Source organism: Elephas maximus, chromosome 2 (genome assembly GCF_024166365.1).
Source record: "Elephas maximus indicus isolate mEleMax1 chromosome 2, mEleMax1 primary haplotype, whole genome shotgun sequence".
Taxonomy (NCBI): Eukaryota; Metazoa; Chordata; class Mammalia; order Proboscidea; family Elephantidae; genus Elephas; species Elephas maximus.
In genome coordinates, this window is record NC_064820.1 from 102219529 (window position 1) to 102242595 (window position 23067).

The window sequence follows — 23067 nt, forward strand, 5'->3', positions numbered from 1 at the left end:
AAGTGATCACTAATTACACTAATGGAAACCCTGGTGGTGTAGTGGTTAAGAGCTACCTCTGCTAACCAAAAAGGTCAGCAGTTCAAATCCACCAGGTACTCCTTGTAAACTATCGGGCAGTTCTACTCTGTCCTATAGGGTCACTATGAGCTGGAATTGACTCGACCACAATGGGTTATTACACTAAGTTTAAAACTGCATGGATGTTAACATGTGTTCAACACAATTTCATTAGGATAAATAATATCTTTATTTTTTAAAAAATGATTGTTTTAAACTTTAGGCAATGTTGCATGCTATTCCACTTGGGTTGAGTAAAAATTTTGGGTGCTACATTTCTCTGATAAGTTTTTTATACAACCATGGTTGTATTATTCCGTAAAGTCAATTTAAATTGTAATTCTATAGTCTATAATTAACTTTGAGACTTGAAGTAATAATTGTAGAATGTCTGTTACCTGATATTTAAACAAAATTAAGATAAAGACAGAGTGAAGGTACTTGATTACTACATAGTATTTTTTATTTATGCATTTGTTAACATGTAAATGTATATGCAATGTAAATGGTATTCAAATTATAAAGGGTAATGGAGGGGAAACAGGCTTTGCAAGGCCATACATGAGCACTTCATGTGGTCCACTAATTCACTACCATTTGCCAAGTCATCCTTATGTAAGCCCCTGGCATGTACTCACTCTTGTCCACTGCCACTATAAAACCTCTGCCCTCCCACTGTGTGAAGCAGGAATCTGCTTTGGTCCTGCTGCTGCCCAGGACTCCCTTTGTAGGTAAGTTTCCCTGATAAACTCCTTTGTTGCCACCCTGGCATTGCCTGCCTCTTTCTTCCATCTGTCAGCGCCTTCAATTTTTGGAAGCAAGTTTCACGTTACTGGTTCATGCCTAGGCAGGTAAATTCAATGCAATAATAACAGTGTCTTATACTTTATAAAGGATCCCTGGTGGTACAGTGGTTAAGCACTCAGCTGCTAATGGAAAGGTTGGTGGTTCAAACCCACCAGCTGCTCTGCTGGAGAAAGATGTGGTGGTCTGCTTCCGTAAAGATTATAGCTTTGGAAAACCTATGGGGCAATTCTACTCTGTCCTATAGGGTCGCTATGAGTTGGAATTGATTCAATGGCAATGGGTTTGGTTTTTATGCTTTATAAATTATATTTAATCTGTAAATATAATTTTCACATACATGTATTCATATTTAAAGTACATATATCATGGATTGAATTGTGTCCCCCAAAATATGTGTCAAATTGGTTAGGCCATAATTCCCAGTATTGTATGGTCGTCCTCCATTTTGTGATTGCAATTTTTATGTTAAAGAGGATTAGGGTGGGATTGTAACACCCTTACTAAGGTCACAGCCCTGATCCAATGTAAAGAAAATTTCCCTAGAGTGTGGTCTGCACCACCTTTTATCTTACAAGAAATACAAGGAAAGGGAAGTAAGCAGAGAGTGGGGACCTCATACCACCAAGAATGCAGCACTGGGAGCAGAGCGCATCTTTTGGACCTGAGGTTCCCGTGCTAAGATGCTCCCAGACCGAGGAAGACCGATGACAAGAACCTTCCTCCAGAGCCAACAGAGACAAACCTTCCCCTGGAGCTGATGAAATGAACATGAACTTCTAACCTACTAGACAGTGAGAAAACACATTTCCCTTTGTTATAGTCATCTACTTGTATTATTTCTGTTACTACAGCACTAGATAAATAAGACAACATATATATCGAGGTAATAAAAAAGAAAATTTAAGCAGCTTATGTATAAAGAGAACTGGTAGTACAAAAAGAAAAATGGCCATTTAATGTAGAGTCTGTTCTTAACACACACACACACAAAAAAGGCAGTAAAAAATTGCTTTCTGCATAGATGGAAGGTCTTGCCTCACCCAAACGGAACATATATCTCAAAAAGATCTGCTTTTATGCTAATTTTGAGTATTTTATGACCATGGTCAATTATTTTCAAAATAAGGAAAAGGAAGAATAATAAGAGTTCATTATGTCTAGACAACCTAAAATTGCTCAGCTAATTGTTTTACCTCTGTCCTGGTTGCTATAAAGTTTTGTCACTTTGGTTGATAACACAGCGAAGGTTGCAGCTACCTCTTGTCCTTGAGGACTTGTGTACCTGTCTTTAAACTCTCTTTGATATTGCTGCTGTTCTCCAAGGTCAGGCCCTAAATTTGGACTAATAAAACTGACAAAGGGTTTTTTATATCCAAACCAACTTCGGTGCTTCCTGAACAGATGCATGTTGATGGGTGCTGTTGAGTTGATACTGACTCATAGTAGCCCCAGGTGACAGAGTAGAACTGTCCCATATGATTTAGATCTCCAGGTCTTTCTCCCATGAAGCTGCTCGGTGGGTTTCAGCCACCAACCTTTTGGTTAGCAGCTGACCAGGGCATGACCAGGCTCCTTTGATAGCACCAAAGACTTTCTTCCTCCCCTTGCAACACTTCCCATGGCACTCCCAAACGAGGGACTGTCTGATACAATTGGACACAACTGGAATGCCTCATATTTTCTTAACACCTGCCCCAGTGTAGGGTAATATTTTCCCCTCTTTCATGAGAATATGACATTTGGTTAACTCTATTTTCCTGGTAACTTGATTAGACAGTATGTCAACTATATTACTAACATTGCCTGTAGTAAAAATGACTCCTGGTTGGTGAATTTCATGTGGACTGGGAGAAGTAGAAATACCTGATAGGAAGACATATCCTGAGCACATTCTTGTAACGGGGCATATAGTTTCCTGTCCTATATCCTACTGAATAGACTAGTGCCAAGTGTGGCTTCAGATAGTCATGTGAATCTGATGTTCAGTTGAACCTAAGAGCCATGGTAGCATGGAAAACTGTTTTTTGGGTTATGGAAAAGTTTCAAAGTGAAAAGAAAAGCTCAACCTACCCAAGGTCAATTCTGTATAGGTAAAGTGTTATTCCTGTGATGTTACTGCATGCCCTATAAGGTGAGTAGAAGCATGTTCATATTCATATGCAAGAGGTTACACAGTGGTTGTCATCAAATTATTTGCAGGAAAATTCTATTTTTAGTTTTAAAATATGCTTATCAGTTGGGTGCAGTGGCTAAGAGTTTGGCTGCTAACCAAAAGGTCAGAAGTTCAAACCCACCAGCTGCTCCTTGGAAACCCTATGGGCCAGTTCTCCTCTGTCCTATAGGATCACTATGAGTCAGAATCAACTCAGTGGCAACAGGTTTGTTTTTTTTTTGGTTTATCAATTGGACATGATTTTGGCCCACACTCTACAGTATTGGTTGCAAGGCTTTGGAGACTTGTCAGTGCCTTCACTGCCCATAATATATTTTCCCCTCCTGGTAATCACCACCCAAATTATACATAGGCCCATTTTCTCATGTGATCACTTCTAACAGGAAGTGGAATACCTCGCTTCCATTCTGATACGATTGGTTTCTGTAATAAATTAACCAGAACCATTCAGTCTTTCAACAGGTGCCTTCTTGTTCTCTCCTCATGCTTGCCTAAAGGTTTCTACTATAAGCTACAAGTCAGAGATTGTTTCAGTCTCAGATTTTGGTGGAAAATATGCTTGACTATTGAGGTTCCAAATGTAAACTGAGATTTCCACCATGAGCAAACACCTGAAAGGCTGTTTCAGGAGACATGAAAAAAAAAAAAGATTTCCAAAACTATTTTAGTCCAAAGGGAGATAATTTTATGAAAGTAGACTGATGAATTCAAGATCATCAGAAAAAGAAATAGGACCTTGTGAAACCAAAGAGAGATATCTCATCTCAGTTATTTGTTTTAGAATATTGTTGGTATTGTTTTTAATGGTTCATTTTATGATAAGCATATGATAAAGCCTTTTTAATCATTTTGCTCTCTCTCTAACTTCAAACTTGGAACATTAAATCAGTGCCAGTTAGAATAAATACCCTCCCTCCCTTAAAATAACCCATAATCAATGGGCCTGTAACCATAACCCTCCCTGATTGTTAGCTACATCAAACACCTGCACCAAAAATGTGAATCTATTCTTGACTGGTGTACTATGCCAACTGACTTTACAATATTTAGGGAAAGAATAATTTTGTATACTTCTTATGATCAGATTTTAGGGAATATGTGACTAAATTCTTCAGAATATTTCTCTATACTGGCAGAATATATCAAAATTCAGGGAACACATAAAATTCCCTTGATGCTACTAATACTAAGAAGGAAGTCTTGATACAGAAAACCATGAATACAAGCATGAACCTCAGCTGAATTTACAGGCAGTGGCTCTTTTAAATATAATTTTCAGAAATGCACTTTTAAGATGGATTAAGCTTAAAACCATCCTCTGTTAACAGATACTGAATTAAATTATACTTATTCCAAATCTAATTGATCTATAAATAATTAAATCTCATGTCAAAAAAACACCATTGGTAAAGTCTATGCAGTTTCTGAGGAAAATATGATATATATTGATTGGCCTTGTCTACAAACTACTGAAAATCACATCAGCTATTTCCTGCATCTTTTTACTTTTCATGACAATGCAGTTATTTGCAAAGTTTCAGTAAGAATCGGTCTTCCTTCCTACCTAAATATAATTGAGTAAAGCAAATTTGAAACCATAATAATGTAAGAAATAATACACTTAAAAGTAAAGATGATTTAATTAGGTGTGATATGGCTGCACTTCATTTGTGGAAACACCGTCTTCATAGTCTCCTTAGGGAATCAGTGTAGTACCTTCTCTATGACTTAAAAGCCATGACTTAAGGATCCCCAAATTTACATTTGGTAAAGGATGTCACTTCCTGCCGACCTTGGGAATCTTGAAGAAAGGGATAGCCCGACATATACAGTGCTGCCAAGCCTGGAGAAGAGCCATTCCGCCCCTTGCTTCTGGTCTCAGAATAAAAAAAAGTTAAGAATAGCATGAGAAGCTTTCTGGAATAACGGTACAATCTCGGAATCATTTAATAAAATATCCAGGTAGAAGTTATTTTCTGGGTTTAGTAATTGTATGGCTCCAGTCTTACTGACAAGCAGAAGGGAATTTTTGTGTATCAGTCAATGATGTATTTTGCACCAATGAACATAAAACATCAAAAAAGAGCAGAATATATATACTTTATATACATTATACATATATATACCTTATTATATATATTACATAAAATAGCTATTACTGATCGTTAAAACTAAGTCACCATGGATTTTTTTGGTTGTGGTTGTTAATTTTCTAGATGGCAGGAAACTAGTTAAAGGAATAACATCAACACAAATGTAAGCGATTGTGTATGCATTGGGTAAGAGAAGGTTGTACCTGATTCCACCCTCTCTAAGAAATGCAAAAAACCATTGGCTAGCAACGTTCAATTAAGGATTTTAGCATAAAACCACAAGAAGACAGGCTTTTTCTTAATTAAAATAGCTCATTAAAGGCTGTGTATCTCTGAAGGGGCTGTCATAGAAAAGCATTTCAAACCTGCTCAAAGAAAAACCTTCCTGGTGATATAAATTGCACCCTCCCTCTGGGAAAAAAATGAACATTTATAATAAAATACTTAATTTTCTGGTGAACTTTAATGGGATTAAGATTTGTTCTAGGAAGCATACACTATGCCTCCCAAACAGGGAAAGGGGTATTCTTTTTTTTTAATTTTTATTGTGCTTTAAGTGAAAGTTTACAAGTCAGTCTCTCATACAAAAATTTATATACACCTTGCTACATACTCCTAATCGCTCTCCTCCTAATGAGACAACCCGCTCCCTCCCTCCAGTCTCTCTTTTCCTGTCCGTTTTGCCAGCTTCTAATCCCCCTCTACCTTCTCATCTCCCCTCCAGGCAGGAGATGCCAACATAGTCTCAAGTGTCCACCTGTTCCAAGAAGCTCACTCCTCACCAGCATCCCTCTTCAGCCTACTGTCCAGTCCAATCCCTGTCTGAAGAGTTGGCTTTGGGAGTGGTTCCTGTCCTGGGCCAACAGAAGGTCTATGGGCTATGACCACTGGGGTCCTTCTAGTCTCAGTCACACCATTAAGTCTGGTCTCTTTACGAGAATTTGGGGTCTGCATCCCACTGCTCTCCTGCTCCCTCAGGGGTTCTCTGTTGTGTTTCCTGTCAGGGCAATCATCAGTTGTAGCTGAGCACCATCTAGCTCTTCTGGTCTCAGGCTGATGCAGTCTCTGGTTCATGTGGCCCTTTCTGTCTCTTGGGCTGGTAACTACCTTGTGTGTCCTTGGTGTTCTTCATTTTCCTTTGGTCCAGGTAGGTTGAGACCAACTGATGCATCTTAGATGGCCTCTTGCTAGTGTTTAAGACCCCAGATGCCACTCTCCAAAGTGGGATGCAGCATGTTTTCTTAATAGATTCTATTATGACAATTGACTTAGATGTCCCCTGAAACCATGGTCCCCAAACCCAAAAGGGGGCACTCTTAACGGTCCTAAAACCAGAACTGGCCTAGGCAAACTGGATAGATGCCCATCCTACCATCAAGGAAATCCCCAAGGGTCAAAACTGAAGGGAACCTGAACCTCAAAACATGAGTCCATGTGCTGGGCTGGCAGCTGCTCTAAATGCTAATCTTGGTAATGTTACCTACAAACAGGGTGTGATTAGAAGAAATAAATGTAAATGCCAAGCATCTTGCCTGACACCTAACACACACTGGAAAAATGACGATGCCTAACCCACACAGAGAATAACTTTCAAGAGTCATCACAAATTACATTCTAATGACAAAATTGCTGGCAGGTCTCTAACTTGAAAAAAGAATTTATTTACATTTAGAATACAGAATATGTTTCAGTTTACCAAATTGAATTTCTTTAAAAAATGTTTTCCAATTCACATTCTTAGTCTTCCCTGCCTTATATCTGGTATAAATTCTCATTAGTGAGGTTTTACTAAACTGATGAAAGTGGAACTGAGCTGGGGGTAAGCTTCTGAGTCTTTCCCTTTCCCTACACCAAAAAGTACCAAACTCAGTGCCATCAAGTTGATTCCAACTCATAGTGACCCCATAGGACAGTGTAGAACTGCCCCATAGGGTTTCCAACGAGAGGCTAGTGGATTCGAACCACGAACCTTTTGGTTAGTATCCAAGCTATTAACCACTGTGCCACCAGGGTGCCTGTTGTTAGGTGCCATTGAGTCACTTCCAACTCATAGCAACCGTATGGGATACAGTAGAACTGCCCCACAGGATTTCCAAGGAGCAGCTGGTGGATTTGAACTGCTGACCCTCTGGTTAGCAGCCAAGCTCTTAACTACTATGCTGTCAGGGCCCCTAGGCTTCTATAATTCCTACTCCAACCTGAAAACATTGTACACAGAACACTTGGAAGTTCTCCTTTAGCACTGATACATCAGACTCAGAGTGGACTTTGTGAATTTCAGAGTGGAGTGATTGAGATTCTCTAACTCTCCTCAGTGCAGGGATTTCTAACCCTCTTATAAATAGAATCAGAATAGGCAGGTTCACAGGGATCATATTTTTGGTTATTTAAATTTGTTCCTAACACTTGAAGAGAAGAAATTGTGCTCATTATAGTGGTTTGACTTTTGTTTTCCTAAAAGATATGTCCAAGTTCTAACCCCTGGTATCTGTGAATGTGACCTTATTCAAAATAGGGTCTTTGCAGATATAATTCAGCTAAGGATCTTGAGACAAGAGCATTCTGTATTTAAGGTGTGTCCTAAATCCAATGAGTGGTATCCTTAGAAAGGAGAAGAGCTGGGAACACAGAAAATGCCATCTAAAGACAGAGGCAAAGACTGGAGTTACGTGGTCCCAAGTCAAGGCATGCCTCGAGCTACCAGAAGCTGGAAGAAGCAAGAAAGGATTCTGCCCTCAAGTTTTCCAGGTGGAGTTACGTGGTCCCAAGTCAAGGCATGCCTCGAGCTACTAGAAGCTGGAAGAAGCAAGAAAGGATTCTGCCCTCAAGTTTTCCAGGAATGTGACTCTGCAGGGACCTTGGTTTGGGACTTCTTTAATTCACAAAGTTTGTGGTAATTTGCTGTGGCAGTCGTAGGAAACTAATAGTGTTGGTGGTAAAAATGATTTTTTTCCCTTCCAATATTCAATGCAAGGGTGATGTGGGACAGAGTTGCTTTTGAACTCCCTCATCAAATTGATCCCAGGCTCTGCTCTACATTCCTCTGAGCCATCTCTCATATTTTCCTGTCTTCCTCCATCTCCACGTGTATTTTCAGTTCAGGTCTTCAAAACTATGCTCCCACATCACTGCAGTCCTTCCTAGCTTGTTTTCTTACTTTACCCACCTCTGTCTAATTCTCCTACCAATTATATCTAACTAAATTTACATATCTAAAGTGATCCAATACTATCTAACCGATTGAATGTTTAAAAAATCTGTTGTGCATAGATGGGTCAAAGATAAATTTTAATCAACTCTAAATTTAACTCAGGTTGTTTCCTCTATTTACATATCCCTTCTCATCTTTACTTCACAAATACCAGACAAGTAAGTAAATGAGTGAAGCTGGAGTGGAGTTTGCATCTTAAACACTTTGGAATATTCTTCAATTCTACAATGTAATATTTTCTTTCCCAATTTGCTTGCATACATGGCCCTCTCATTCTACTTAAAAAATTCCTACTGTTGGCACAGACATGGACAGTGAATAATCTGCTACTAAGAGAAAGACAATGATGTAGACACAAGACAGCCAGCCTCAGAACCAGGGAGTCATAGGCAATGGTAGAACAACCATGTCCAAAGGGTAGCCACTACTCAGCTCAGAAAATTGGCATCATGTGTTACTGTTGATTATTTTAGATGAGCCATAAATCCTGATTTTATTGTTTAAATGTTGACTCATTATTTTTTTAAACACCTGGGAAGCCAAACAAAACACGTCTTTAGGGCAAATGTGACCTGTAGATCACCTGTTTGTGATCTCTGCTTTCAACATCTTTCCCTTCTTTCAAATACCTGTTGTCACTCCAAAACACACTGATCTCATTTACCTTAACCCCTTTAATAATAATCACTGTATGATGACCTCTAGCACTTAACAAAAGAGTGCCTTTTTTTGAGTTTCGAAGACTAGGTTCTAATCAGAACCCAGCCACTAAGGAGCCATGTTGCCCAGGTTTCCACGTTTTCGGTTTATCTCTACAGTAGGGTCACTGTTGACACCTGCTCTTCAGGTTTGCACTGAAGCTTTGACCCAGAGTGCTAGGACTAGAAAGAGCATTTAGTAGATGAAGAAATAATTTTTTCATCTTGCAGATGAAGAAACTGAGGCTCAAGGTGGGGAAGTGCCTTGATGCCCAAAGATGCATGGCTAGTTTGAGTTGGGCAGGACGAAACACTTTTTATCTAATTGATTAATTAATTTTAAAACTTTTACTTTGAAGTAATTTTAGATTCACTAAATAGTTGTACAAATATATTTGAGTTCCTGTATATCCTTTACTCAGCTTCTCCAAATATTAACAGCCTGCTTAAAAACCAGAAAACTAAACCTGTTGCTGTCGAGTCGAGTCCTCCCCACAGCGACCCTATAGGACACAGTAGAACTGCCCTATAGGGTTTCCAAGGAACAGCTGGTGGATTGGAACATGCTGACCTTTTTGTTAGCAGCCGATCTCTTAAATACTGCACGACCAGGGCTCCAACATCTTCCTTAACCATAATGAAATGATCGAAACAAGGAAACTCACATTGATATTATATTATCAACTAATCTACAGACTTTATTAAAATTTCACAAATTGTTCTACTAATGTCCTTTCTCTGATCCAGGATCCATTCTAGGATCCTGTTCTCAATATTTATATCTACTTATTTGCTCCTTTTGTTGTTTCAGAATTAGTAGTCATACTCTAAATAGGGTACAATATTTGATACAGTTCTTTTTGCCTTTAGCTTTATAGTATATAGGCCAAATGCTGTTTTCCACTGTTCCTTAGATTGGCTATTTTATTTCCCACTCCCATAAGCGTAGTTATATTCCATCTTGGGTTTCTTTCACATCCTGGTTGATTTTAATTATTGATTTATTTGAGGGGAGCTGAAATATTACCATGGATCTAAGAGTTAGACCTATACAAAAGGTTTACTCAGAGAAAGGTCACTGCCTCATTCTGTACACCTGTTCTTACTTAACCCTGTGTGTTAGCAGCCTTATTAGTTTCTGGCTTTCTGTCTCTATATTTCTTTTTGTTCAAAAAAGCACATGATACATAGTGTTTTACATCCGCTCTTTCTTACATGAAAGGTGGCATACTATAGCTAGCTACTTTTCAATCTCTGCTTTTTCTCTCTCTTAATATATCCTGACAATCTTTCCAGATTGACTCATAGACAGCTTCCTCATTCCTTTTTACAGATACATAGCATTCCACTGTGTCGTGTACCACGTTGTTGTTGTTAGGTGCCGTCAAGTTGGTTCCAACTCACAGTGACTCTGTGCAACAGAGCGAAACACTGCCCAGTCCTGCGCCATCCTCACAATCATTGCAGTGCTTGAGCCCATTGTTGCAGCCACAGTGTTAATCCATCTTATTGAGGCTCTTCCTCTTTTTCACTGACCCTCTGCTTTACCAAGCATGCTGTCCTTCACCAGGGACTGGCCCCTCCTGAAAACACGTCTAAAGTACATGAGAAGTAGTGTCACCATCCTTGCTTCTAAGGAGCATTCTGGCTTCAAAGACAGATTTGTCCATTTTTCAATATATACCATGTGTACCACAGTTTAGTTAATAAATCCCCTATTTATGGGCATTTAGGTTGTTTCCAATATTTTACAATTACAAACAATGCTGCAATAAATAATCTTTATATACGTATTTTCATGTTGGGGGCATATCTAGGAGTAACATTTATATCTCCTGATGCCTGCTCCAATTGTCTTTTGAATTAAATGATGTAATATAATTAAGAGATCTTTGAAAATGAAAAAAATCATATAAATATAGCAAAATAATACTACTTACTAGTATTATTTTACTTTATCTAACCCGATTATAACTTCTTTTGAGATAGGCAGTTCAATTCAACAAATATTTGCCCTCACCTACTAAACCAGAAAGTTAATTTTGAAAATGTCCCTGTGTATTGAAATTCTAACCTTTCCAATCACATCTTCATTCATCAGGAATGTTATGATATTTACTAGTTTTTATTCAAAAATCAAATTTATTATTTATACAGTTTCTTCTCTTAAAAACCCCATTATCAGGTTAAATTATTTTCTCTACTATATCATTAAAGAGACAGGAGACAGAAATTACAAACTGCAGCCCTAATCTGATTCCTTCCATTTTCTTAAGTATGAATGTCAAATATCATGAATGTCAAATAGGGACAGAGGAGAAAAACAGGATCATAGGGTGAAGGACCCTAGGTTATCTGAGAATGAGTTAGGATAGGTTTCAGGCTCTCCTTCTACCTAGAAGAAGAATTATACCCCAAATCAGCTTCCTTTGGGAAGGGACCCTCAAGCTCTCCAGGTCCAGTGCAACTGGTATTTCAAAATGTGCAAAGGATGCTACACATTCTATTTAGGGTTTATTTTTACCTAGTCCTGATTATAGCTAGTTTCAAGGAATCCTCCTTGTGGCCCAGGCTAGTTCATTAGGAGACTGTCTTTGGATTTGGGATCTAGATACCAAAGAGTATTTACCTGGTCTTTTCTTTTTAATATCATATAAAGACCTAAATTTAATCTACCAAGAAAGCCTCAGATGATCATTTGTAGGGAATGTCCGAAGTTTTGTTGAGATACTAGTCCTGGATTGTGCAATTTCAGCAGATTCAACTGACCAAAATCTATGTAACAAGAAGAATTTGGGGCCTACCAAAAGTTGACTTCAAATATATGATCATCTACTTGATCCGACTGTTATGTGTAATGCAGAGTCAAATTTGTTGACAGTCTGGTAGGGACCCTGCAGCCTGGATTGGGACTTGTTCAGTTTCAGACTTGCATCAAAAGCTCTTCTTCTGTAGTATGAGGAGTCAAGTCATGTTTCAATTCCTGTTTTTGAACCTAATTTTCTAAAAATTATAATATTATATATAGTTTGTTTATTTAAGTTAAGCAACCACCAGGAAAACAAAGGTTGTCATTATCACATTAGAAAAAAGTTCTAGGTGAAATTATTCTTACCTCCTCGATCTCGGGCAGCTAAACTTTGGCCCCTTCTTAATGTAATGTCCAACTGGTACATTCCGGGGTCAGCCAGAGGAACATCTGCATTACTGGTTCCAGCAGTATGTATTTTCTGAAAAACAAGAAATATACAAAAATATTAAATTTCTTTTCATCGCTCTACTTCCTTCAGTGGCCAACCATCTGGAGCTTAACCCAAATAAGAAGAATTAGTCGATAAAATAAATTATCTATCTCGAGATTTCACACAATACCATAATCATCTGATTATCTAGGCTTTTGAAATTCATGAAATTCTTTAGGCTTAAAATAGAAAAATGGTAGTTATAGGAATTTTATGTTTTAACTCAGATAAGGGATAACAAATGTAATATGAAAAGCATTGTCCATGAAAAGCTCCTTATAATTCAACTGAGAAGGGCTAACAAAGGAGTAGTTTCTGAAGTAAAAAACACAATCGATGAAGAATGATGAACACGGGTGTGTGAGAACAGTTGATTTTCCACATAACTAAAAGTGAAAATTAAAATGATTTATTCAGGTAACATTGTTGACTCATTTTTCTATGCAAAAGGGCTGAATCTGAAGGATTACATATTTCTATTTTGGCCCTTAACATAAAATATGATATAATTATACAGAAGTAAATTCACCCAGCATTTTGACAGCATTTGCAAGAAATAAATTCTCATAATGGGGCTAAGTTTCTAATACTGTTTTGTATGGAATTAGACAGCACAATCTATTTCTAGAGCTAAAAATCTCTCAAGGCTGCCTCTACAGAATATCTTTAGCAACAATTTACTCTGTTATTAATTTCCTGGACAACGAGTTACAAATGCACCTGCAAGATGAATAAACTATATTAAATCAACACAAAAGAAACACATAATAAAAAGTACACAATTCTTATTTTATGGTCTCTACTGCTTTGAACTATACAGGAAAGCCTACTTTACACGTTCAAGGAAATTTTAAATTCTTTCCTTGTAATTACTTTTTCTAATTCAAAAAAGACATATTCCTTTGTTTTGGAATAATATGCATGGATTATGTAAAGTAATAGACAATACTCTAGCTCTTTCAGTTCTATAATTCCCAGGAAATACAACTATAAAGCAGAAAACTTTAAGATGTCTTTATTTAGATATAATTCACCCATTTTATGCAGTATATATATATTTTTGAAGTTTCAAGACCAAGATAATGAACTTTTCTCCAGGAGCAATATTATTTAAAACAAGAAGCAGTGTGATTTTGAATGATAAAATGATCATCTCTTCTCTGTGGACAATAAGAAACAATTCGCTTCTCTTCCTCCAGTCACTTGGGCTAGAAATTGGCGAGACATCCTTGACTTCATCTCCCTCTCACCCACAAACTTTGAATGCACATATAGGCTTGTTTTTCTGTAGTTGAGTTTTTAGTCTTTGTCTTTAACTTAAGAAAAACAACATGGGATTTTTTTTTTCTTATCAATACACACATATGTATCTATTTTTGAGGAATACCATTTTCCAAAATATGGATATACCATGATTTTTTCAATTATTACCCTATTGATGAGCATTTGGGTTGCTTTCAGTGTTTGCTACTACAAATAAAAAAAGAAAAAATACTGGTGCTTTTATTTCTGTAAAGTTTAAGGCTTAATAGTTCATATTCCTACCAAAAGTACTGAGTCTGTTTCTCAGAGCCTAGTCAGCACAGGATGTTACTAATTGTCCTAATTTTTTTCAAGTTTGGTGGGTAAAATATGTTATCTTCCTTCAATATACATTTCTGGAACTACAATAAGGTGTCTTGAAACCAGCATATAGGGCAAGAGAGTGACACTTGTTCACTGGTCACATAGAGAATGCCAACTTGCAAAGAGAGGAAGCCAGCCAAGGTCTATTAAGCAACTGTTAAAAGAACAGTGTGAAAGATTAGTCTAAAAAACTATTGGATCACGACTACCATAACCCCCACTGAGCCCAGAACAACTAGATGGTGCCCAGTTACCACCACTGACTTCTCTGGCAGGGACCACAATAGAGGGTCCTGGGCAGAGTGGGAGAAAAATATAGGACAAAATGCAAATTCACACACACAAAAAAAAGACCAGGCTTGTTGGTCTGATAGAGACTGGAAAAACCCCAAGAATATGGCCTCCAGACACGCTTTTAAGTCAGTACTGAAGTCACTCCTGAGGTTCACCCTTCAGTCAAAGATTAAACAGGTCTATATAGGGTCGCTATGAGTCGGAATCGACTCGACAGCAGTGGGTTTTTTATAGAGCCAACAATAACACGTGAGGAACGGGCTTCGTAGTTTGATTCATGCATAGGAGACTAATGGGCACACCAGCCCAAAAGCAAAGGCAGGAAGGGACTAATGGAAGCAGGGAACCTGGGGTGGGGAAGGGGAGAGTGTCGGCACATTGCGGGGTTGGCAAGCAACGTCACAAAACAATTTGTGTATTAACTGTTTAATGAGAAACTTCTTTGCTCTGTAACTCTCACCTAATGTTCAATAAAAAATTTAAAAAAAGAAGAGTGTGTATGTGGGATTCAAATTTAAATCCAACAAACATTAAGTTCCAACTATGCTCTAAGCCATTAATAAAAAAAGAGAGAGAGAGAGAAAGAAAGGGAGGAAGGGAGGGAGGCAGGGAGGAAGCAAGGAAGGAAGCAAGGAAGGAAACTATACCAGTTGCCTTATTTTGACTCATGGCAACCCCGTGTGTTTCAGAGTACAGGTGTACTCCATAGGGTTTTTGATGGCTGATTTTTTGGAAGTAGATCACCAAGCCTTTCTTCCGAGGTGCCTCTGGGTGAGTTAGAACCATCAGTGTTTTAGTTAATAGCTGAGCACTTAACCACTTGCACCACCCAGGAACTCCTGAGCTTTTACTAGATGCTTTTATATACATCATCTCCAAAATAAACTAATGTATTAGAAACCCTGGTGGCATAGTGGTTAAGAGCTACAGCTGCTAACGAAAAGGTCGGCAGTTCAAATCTACCAGGCACTGGGGTAGTTCTACTCTGTCCTATAGGGTCGCTATGAGTCGGAATCCACTCGATGGCAATGGGTTTGGTGTTTTGTTTTTTTTTTAATATGTAGTAGATCTAGATTAGTTTGATATTTTCTAAAAAAAATTACAATAAATTCTGCAGGAAAGGAGCAATTCTCCATCCATCCTCCATCCTCCTCTAGCGTTTTCATAATAGGCAGATGAATCTGAATGCGGAAGCATCGGTGTTTTTTGAAGCTTTTATTATTCAGTGCTTCTTGAAGTTCAGAGTGCATAAGATACAGAGTACCTGGTTTTATATTTTCAAATGTATATTATACTTTATAAGCAGATTAAGGAATTTTCAAAGGTAATTTTAACTGTATTAGGCTTCCACTTTTGCTGTTTTATAATTTAACACCTAATTAAAGAAAGAGCGTCACTGTATTCATGTTTTTTGGCTATATTCATTTCCTCTTCTATAAGTTTCTCATTTATAAACTTTACTCAACTTACCACTGTGCTGTTTGTCTTTAAAAAACAATTTATAACAACAGTATCTCTATTAAATAGATTGTAAATACTTTCTCCCAACATATTTTCTGTCTTTGATCTTTGTAAATGCTATGTGTGGTCAAACAGAAATCATTAAGCACTTAAATCTGCCTTTTCTTTTCCTTTTAGGACTTCTGTATTTATCATCTTGCCTAAAAAGGTTTTTCTATGTCAAGACAGCACATAATTATTCTCCCATAACTAAAATTTTTTTTTTAATTTTAATTTTTTATATGGATCTCTAAATCATCTGAAATATATTTTTAATGTAGGGTGAATATATTTTAAATGTAGTGATTGTTATCTGGGTGGATGACCTATGATTGTAACACTGTCTATTAAATAATTCATTTTCCCTTTATAGTACATTAAGTTCCCACATATATACTTGGATCTGTTTATGAAGTCCCTGTAATCTGTTTATTTCTGTACCAATATCATACTGTTTGACTACAGTGACATTAAAGTAAGTTCTAAAATGTTAGGATATGCAAGTCTCATACTTCTTGTTTTTTGAAAGTTTCTTGGTTATTCTCACTTTTATGTTATTTCCTACAAATTAAAAAATCATAAACAGGCAGAACAGCTAACTGGTTTAGCTAGACAGACCACCAAGATTTGAATCCTGCCTCTGTCACTTACTAGTCTTGTGATTTTGGACAAGTTACAAAACCTATCTGCGCTTCAGTATTCTAAGCTATGAAATGAGTATCATCATAATACTACTACCTTTCTTAGTTATCTCGTGCTGCTAAAACAGAAACACAAGTGGATGGCTTTAACAAACAGAAATTTATTCTCTCACAGTCTCTGAAGCTAGAAGTCCAAATTGAGGGTGTCAGCTCCAGGGGAAGACTTCCTCTATCAGTGCTGTAGGGAAGGTCTTTGTCATCAATTCTTCCCTGGCCTAGGAGTTTCTCAGCACAGGGACCCCGTGTCCAAAGGATGTGCTCTGCTCCCAGTGCTTCCTTCTTGGTGGCATGAGGTCCCTCTCTCTCTGCTCACTTCTCTCTCCTTTTATCTCTTGTAAGATAAAAGCTAATTAATGCAGGCCATACTCCAAAGAAACTCCTTATATTGGATCAGGACTGTGACCTGAATAATAGTTTTGTGTCCCACCTTAATCCTCCTTAACATAACCTAATCTTGCCTCATTAACCATAGGCAGAGGTTAAGATTTACAACACATAGGAAATTACTTCAGATTACAGAATGGAGGATAACCACATAATACTGGGAATCGTGGCCTAGCCAAGTTGACACATATCTTGGGGGGACACAATTCAATCCATGACAATGCCTCATTGTGTGACTGTGAGCAGTAATGTATCTAAAATATTATAATAGTGTGTGACACATAGTAAGCACTCAAACGTTAACTATTATTATTTTCCAAAAATCAGGTAAAAATAATGACATGCTGATTTGAATTGCATTGGGAATTCAATTTGGGAAGATTTACAATGTCATGATATTAAGTATTCTCTTTTAAGGGAAATACAACTTTTTATTTTTTCAGAGCCTGTTTTATGTCCTTCGATAAAATTTTATTATTTTTTTAAATCTAGATCTTGTTCTTTTTTAGCTAAACTTATTCTTACGTATTTCATGGTTTTGTTTCTATCGTAATTGGAGTATATTTTTTACATTTCCATTTTGATCAGGTTATTTCTAGGGTAACAAAGAAAATACCTTTTTTTTTTTTTTCATAATTCCTTTACATTCTGTCACTTTTCAAGTAGTATTCGGGTTGTCTATGTGTAAAAATCATATTGTCTTCATATAATACCCATTTTGTATTTTCTAATACTTCAATTGCTTAGTTCCTGATCTTATTGTATTAACTTTCAAAGACTGTTTAAAATAGTAGAAATAGTGTGCATTTCTGAATTGCACTTGATTTTAATGTGAACATCTTTTAGTATTCCATTTAACACGATACGTATCAAGTTGGACTTTTTCTTCTATTGTTTATTTACTTGGGCTTTAAAATAAAATGGCTGTTTATAACATTTTTCAGTACCTGTTGTTAAAATCATACGAGGTTTTTGGTTCTTTTTGTTGATAGGTTTTTATAATATTGAATTTCTGGACTTAATCTTGCTTAGCATTGTGAGTTTCTTTACTCTGATGCCTGGTCCTGATATTTTCCGAAACCATCTATTGTTCCTCAGCATACCTGAGTATATCTGTACTTCCTAGGGAGGCATTCATGGCCCCCATTGTTTAACTCAAATCTATCATTCTAAATTGAACTTTGGCTTTTCTGTTTCACAAACTCTGGACCTGTTTTTCCTTCATAGAATAGGACTTACACTTGAATAGTTCCTATCTTTGCCCTTTACTCCCTACCAGGGTTGCATTTCTCTTGTTCTCCATACCCCCTACCCAGTCTTTAAGAATCATTTCATTAGTACTTTATATCTCTCTTATTCATTTACCATGGCCCTGGTGGCACAGTGGCTGCTGACCGAAATAGGTCGGCAGTTTGAATCCACCAGCCACTCCCTTGGAAAGCCTATGGGATGGTTCTCCTCTGTCCTAAACTTTTAAAATCAGGGATTAGACTGTTTAAGAATCAGTTGAACACTTAAAGTTTACAAAGCAGTGTGACAGAAGCTACCAGGGATACAAAGATAAATATTGTCTCTGTCTTTAAGGGCACATGATCTACATACTTGTGGGTCTATAACAAAGTTGGCTGATCCATGGACAGTTTGCTTTCTCTCTTCTGTGTTCTTGTGTGACATCTAATCTATTTTTAATACCTTCTTTCCTGAGAAACCCAGACATAGCCTTAGAATCCTTCCCATACAGTGCTGCAGGCAGCCACTACCAATTGATCAAAAATGGCACTTAGCATGAAACCCTATTCAATTCAGAGCTATACTGAAAGACAGACTTGGCTACAATGGAGGTATTCAGTCATTGAAAGAATGAGAAAGAAAGACCAAGAATGATGGAAGAAAAATCTGAGGAAGCCCTATAGAGATGACAGTGAAGCAGACTCTGAAGATAAAGGTAGGACTTTGACAAGTGAAGGCTGGGAAGAAGGGAAGGCCACGCAAGTCAACATGAGCCTAATGATGAGTCGCCACCAGAAGCCGCATGACTGGATTGTGTGAGAAAAAACCAAAAAGCCAAACCCATTGCCATTGAGTCGATCCTGACTCATAGCACCCCTATAGGACAGAGTAGAACTGCCCCATAGGGTTTCTAAGGAGCACTTGGTAGATTCAAACTGCTGACCTTTTGGTTAGCAGATGTAGCTCATAACCACTACACCACCAGAAATAAGGTGGAAAAGAAAACACATACAGCAATGCCACGTGGGGAAGCATTTCAGCCTATGAGCAACAGGAAACCATCACAGGCTTTTGAAGAGAGAAACAACATGATCAGCCCTTATTTAACAAACATTTATCACCGATCTTTCATGTTTCATGTTCTAAATGCTTGGATTTCAGAGATGAACAAGACCTGCCTTTTCTCTATAATATAGTTGAGAGTAGAGAAATCCTATGAATACAGGGGTTATTTAAAAGGTTTTATAACAGTCTAGTTTAAGTCATCAGGGCCAGGTCTGGTCAGTAGTAAAGGAAATAAAGATAAGCTTGAGAGATATTGAGGAAATTCAGTCAGATGACTTTGTCAACTGACGAGATGTGGGAAATGGATGTGCGAGTCATGTAGAAGTCTGAGCTGAGGTCCTACAAGGCCAGTGATAGGGGAAATGAGAGAAGGAGCAAGTTCCAGAGCGCCACTGTATCAATCTCTAAAGATACCTAAATCTCTATTTAAAAAGAAAATCAAGAACTCAAGTAGATCTAGAAAGATACCTCTTCTCAGGCTCATTGTAATGGTTTCAAGAAGGAAACCAATAGGTCAATTATGTACAAATGCTAGAAATGAATGTATGTATTTTTATTGTAGAGTATCTCTTCTAAACATTCCTTAAGTTTATAAACATAAGGATACACTAGGAAAGATATGTCTGAAGTGCTAGGCACCTATATAGCTCTAAAATAAACCTTGCCATCTGTCATTTTAAATATCTTGAACAGCATGTCCAACACATTGTTTGTTCTAACGAAGTGTTCTTCTAATAAGGAAGCAGCCCTTCACAGCACTCATTACATTTAAAATGAATGAACTAACTGTATGATTACTTTTAATGCCTGTCTTGTCTGCTGTAAGCCCTGTGAAGGCAAAGGTCATAACTGTCTTGTTCACAGGTGTATCTGTGACACATACCTGGCACTTAGCAGAGTTGCTAGTAAGGAGTAGGTTCTCAGTAAATATTTTTAAATGACTTAACTAAGATATTAATACCTGGGAAGAGCTTAAGTTTGTTAAGCATTTTCAGAGGCCACTTAAAGAACACCAACACAAAGGAATAATTATCTAATGGGAGAATAATTATAGGCAGCGAATACCCGGGTGAGGAGGACAATTAGACATTCTGGGTACCTCTTATGTCTATGCTCCACATTCCTCAATTAATTTCAAATTTGGAATTCTAGGCACAGTTAGAGGATAGCCCTTGATTAAAGTTTTAGCCAGAAAATTAAGCAGAAAGGTCTGATTCTTAGGTAAAGCCAAAGAGCAGATGCAAAGTTTGAAGTTGTAAATTATAACACAGGTGAAATTCACAGCCTTACCAGATCACTTATGGGAAAGTCAGGAAAAATTGTGGAAGAATGAGACCCTGAGAATTTGAATGGAAACATTCAGAAAGATTATTATGACTGGAGTACCCACATCCTCTACTCCACCAAGCTTCCATTTTTTCAGATGCAGCCCTTTCTCTCCTGCTCCTGACTTGTTTGAACTGGAGTAGCTGCCTTGCACGGTGCGGCCAAATTTCCTTGTGCCTAACACTTTCTTCTCTCATTTCATACAGCCCAGTGATTCTCAGACTTGGCAAGTGGGCTGCAGGAACTCTGTGGGTGGACCCAGGCATCAAAGTATATATGTATGTATATGCATATATTTTAGACATATAATTTTTTTTTTTTTTTTTACAGATCTTTAGGTAATTCCAATAAGCAGCCTAACATGACCCATTGTGCCAGTTATAAAAGCAAATCTTTGAAAATGCTTATATACAAAAAGAACTTCAAGATTTCTTAACACACACCTGGGGAATATATATGCAAATCAATATGAGGATTCCAGTGACTTTTGACTCTGCTGTTTAGGAAGCCTTTGTACCCTAATGATGAAAGCTTTCAACAGAAGACATAATGGCACTGATGAGTTGGAAGTTGAGACCACCACCTGGCCCTTCTGACCTTTTCACTGCACACAAAAAGTGTTGTGACCATCTTGGTTGGGATGATTGATCCTTATTATAAATAGGAAATAGGGTAGTTACAACACTGTACAGTGTGGGAGGAGAATGTCTGGATTTTATGAGATTTTCTTGGATGGCTCCCAGGATTGCCAGGCTCAGTGGGTTGCACACTGGATAGGTTTTTTTCATTTGTGTTTTATACTGTCAGACCATGTGCACTGCAGGTCTAATTTTGTCCATTGACAAAACCTACTTAAACTTAAAATTTCATGAAAGCTTTTACATTTCAACTTTTAAAAACTTAATAAGCTTGTCAAGAATATCAAGAGGTATCTTTGAGAATTTCTACTTAGTTGTTACAGGCTTCTACTTAGTCATCTCTCTCCTAGTTTCTAAGAAATTGATAACATTTGCACAGTAAAATTTCTATCAAATGGAAGTCAAAGTTTTCCAGAATTTAATTTTTAAAAACAGAACTCGAAACACACAGAGATATTCAAAGTTGAATGAAACTCAAAGATCTAGTTGCCAAAAGAACACTAGGATTGGGTGGAGACCAAGTGACTTTAAAAGTGGAAACCCTCACAAAGAATGAGGAAAATTGATGGCACCTAATGGGCAAAGATCACTAGGTATATCAATCACAGTGCCTGACTGATCCATAACTCCAACTGGATGAGAAGCATATGCTTTACCAAAAAACCAAACCCACTGCCGTGGAGTCGATTCCGACTCATAGCGACCCTATGTTAATTTAAGTTCCTTACCACGTGTTCACAGCTGATTAGACTATAACTGGGTATCTGAACTAAAGGTAATGTCATGGATTGAATTGTGTTTCCCAAAAATATGTGTCAACTTGCTTAGGCCATGATTCCCAGTATCGTGTGGCTGTCCTCCATTTTGGGATGGTAATATTATGCTAAAGGGGATTAGGGTGGGATTATAACACACTCACTAAGATCACATCCCTGATCCACTGTAAAGGGAGTTTCCCTGGGTTATGGACTGCACCACATTTTATCTTACAATAGGTAAAAGGAAAGGGAAGCGAGCAAAGAGTGGGGGACCTCAGACCACCAAAAAAGAAGCACCGGGAGCAGAGCGCATCTTTTGGACCCAGAGTTCCTGTGTAGAGAAGCTCCTAGTCCACAGCAAGACTGATGACAAGGACCTTCCTCCAGAGCTGACAGAGAGACAGGTTTCCCCTGGAGCTGACTCCCTGAATATGGACTTCTAGCCTACAAGACTGTGAGAAAATAAATTTCTCTTTGTTAAAGCCATCCACTTGTGGTATTTCTGTTATAGCAGCACTAGATAACTAAGACAGGTAGACAATGAGTAGGGTGGTCAGTGATCTAGGTTGACATTTAGCAGGAAAAGGTGATCTGGACCAAGTTCAGAGTGAAGAGGAAGTTTACAGAACCTGCTAAAGCCAAAAGTTCATAATAAAGAGACTGCAGAAGCCATGATTGACCATGTGTAACCCAAATTCAGGGAACAGATGATGTAAGTGAGAAAAGACATATAGCAGCTGAAGGCCGACTGCTCTGGGCTTCATGCTTTTGGATATCTGTGGGATCCCTGACCACCTTCTCACCCCACCTGTACCCACGTGAGACAGCTTAAGTAGCCCTTGACCATTAAAATAGAAGATAGTGAGGAAAAAAAAAAAGAGCAATGAGAAAGAGCAAAAGAAGATTTGAAACAAGAAAGAATCCACAAAGACAGGAAATCCATGAACTGTCAGAGAACAGGGATATGCGAAAAAGTGAGCTGCACAGAGAGGCCTTAGATGGAAATCACTCCATCCTTTCACCTTCCTCCAGGTACCCTGCAAAAATCACTGATGTTCACATACACATGCCTCTGAGGTGCAAACTCACCACTGAAAGGTCATATAAAGTCAATGCATTTTAGTTATCAAGTAAGGAAAACTTTTGATTTAAAATCAGGAAAGGTGTGCATCAGGGTTGTATTCTTTCACCACACTTGTTCAATCTGTATGCTGAGCAAATGATCTGAGAAACTGGACTACGTGAAGAAGAACGGGGCATC

The 23067-nt window shown here is 37.8% G+C and overlaps 1 protein-coding gene across 9 annotated transcripts in view; it reads right to left on the bottom strand.

Moving 5' to 3' along the window:
- The window catches only part of MCTP1 (multiple C2 and transmembrane domain containing 1), a 610169-nt gene that overhangs the window by 309897 nt on the left and 277205 nt on the right, over nt 1-23067 (bottom strand). For all 9 annotated transcript variants that reach the window (XM_049868369.1, XM_049868360.1, XM_049868332.1 and 6 more), the window contains exon 2: nt 12158-12272. In XM_049868369.1, coding sequence (XP_049724326.1) covers nt 12158-12272 — 115 coding nt within the window. The remainder of the gene's footprint in view (nt 1-12157; nt 12273-23067) is intronic.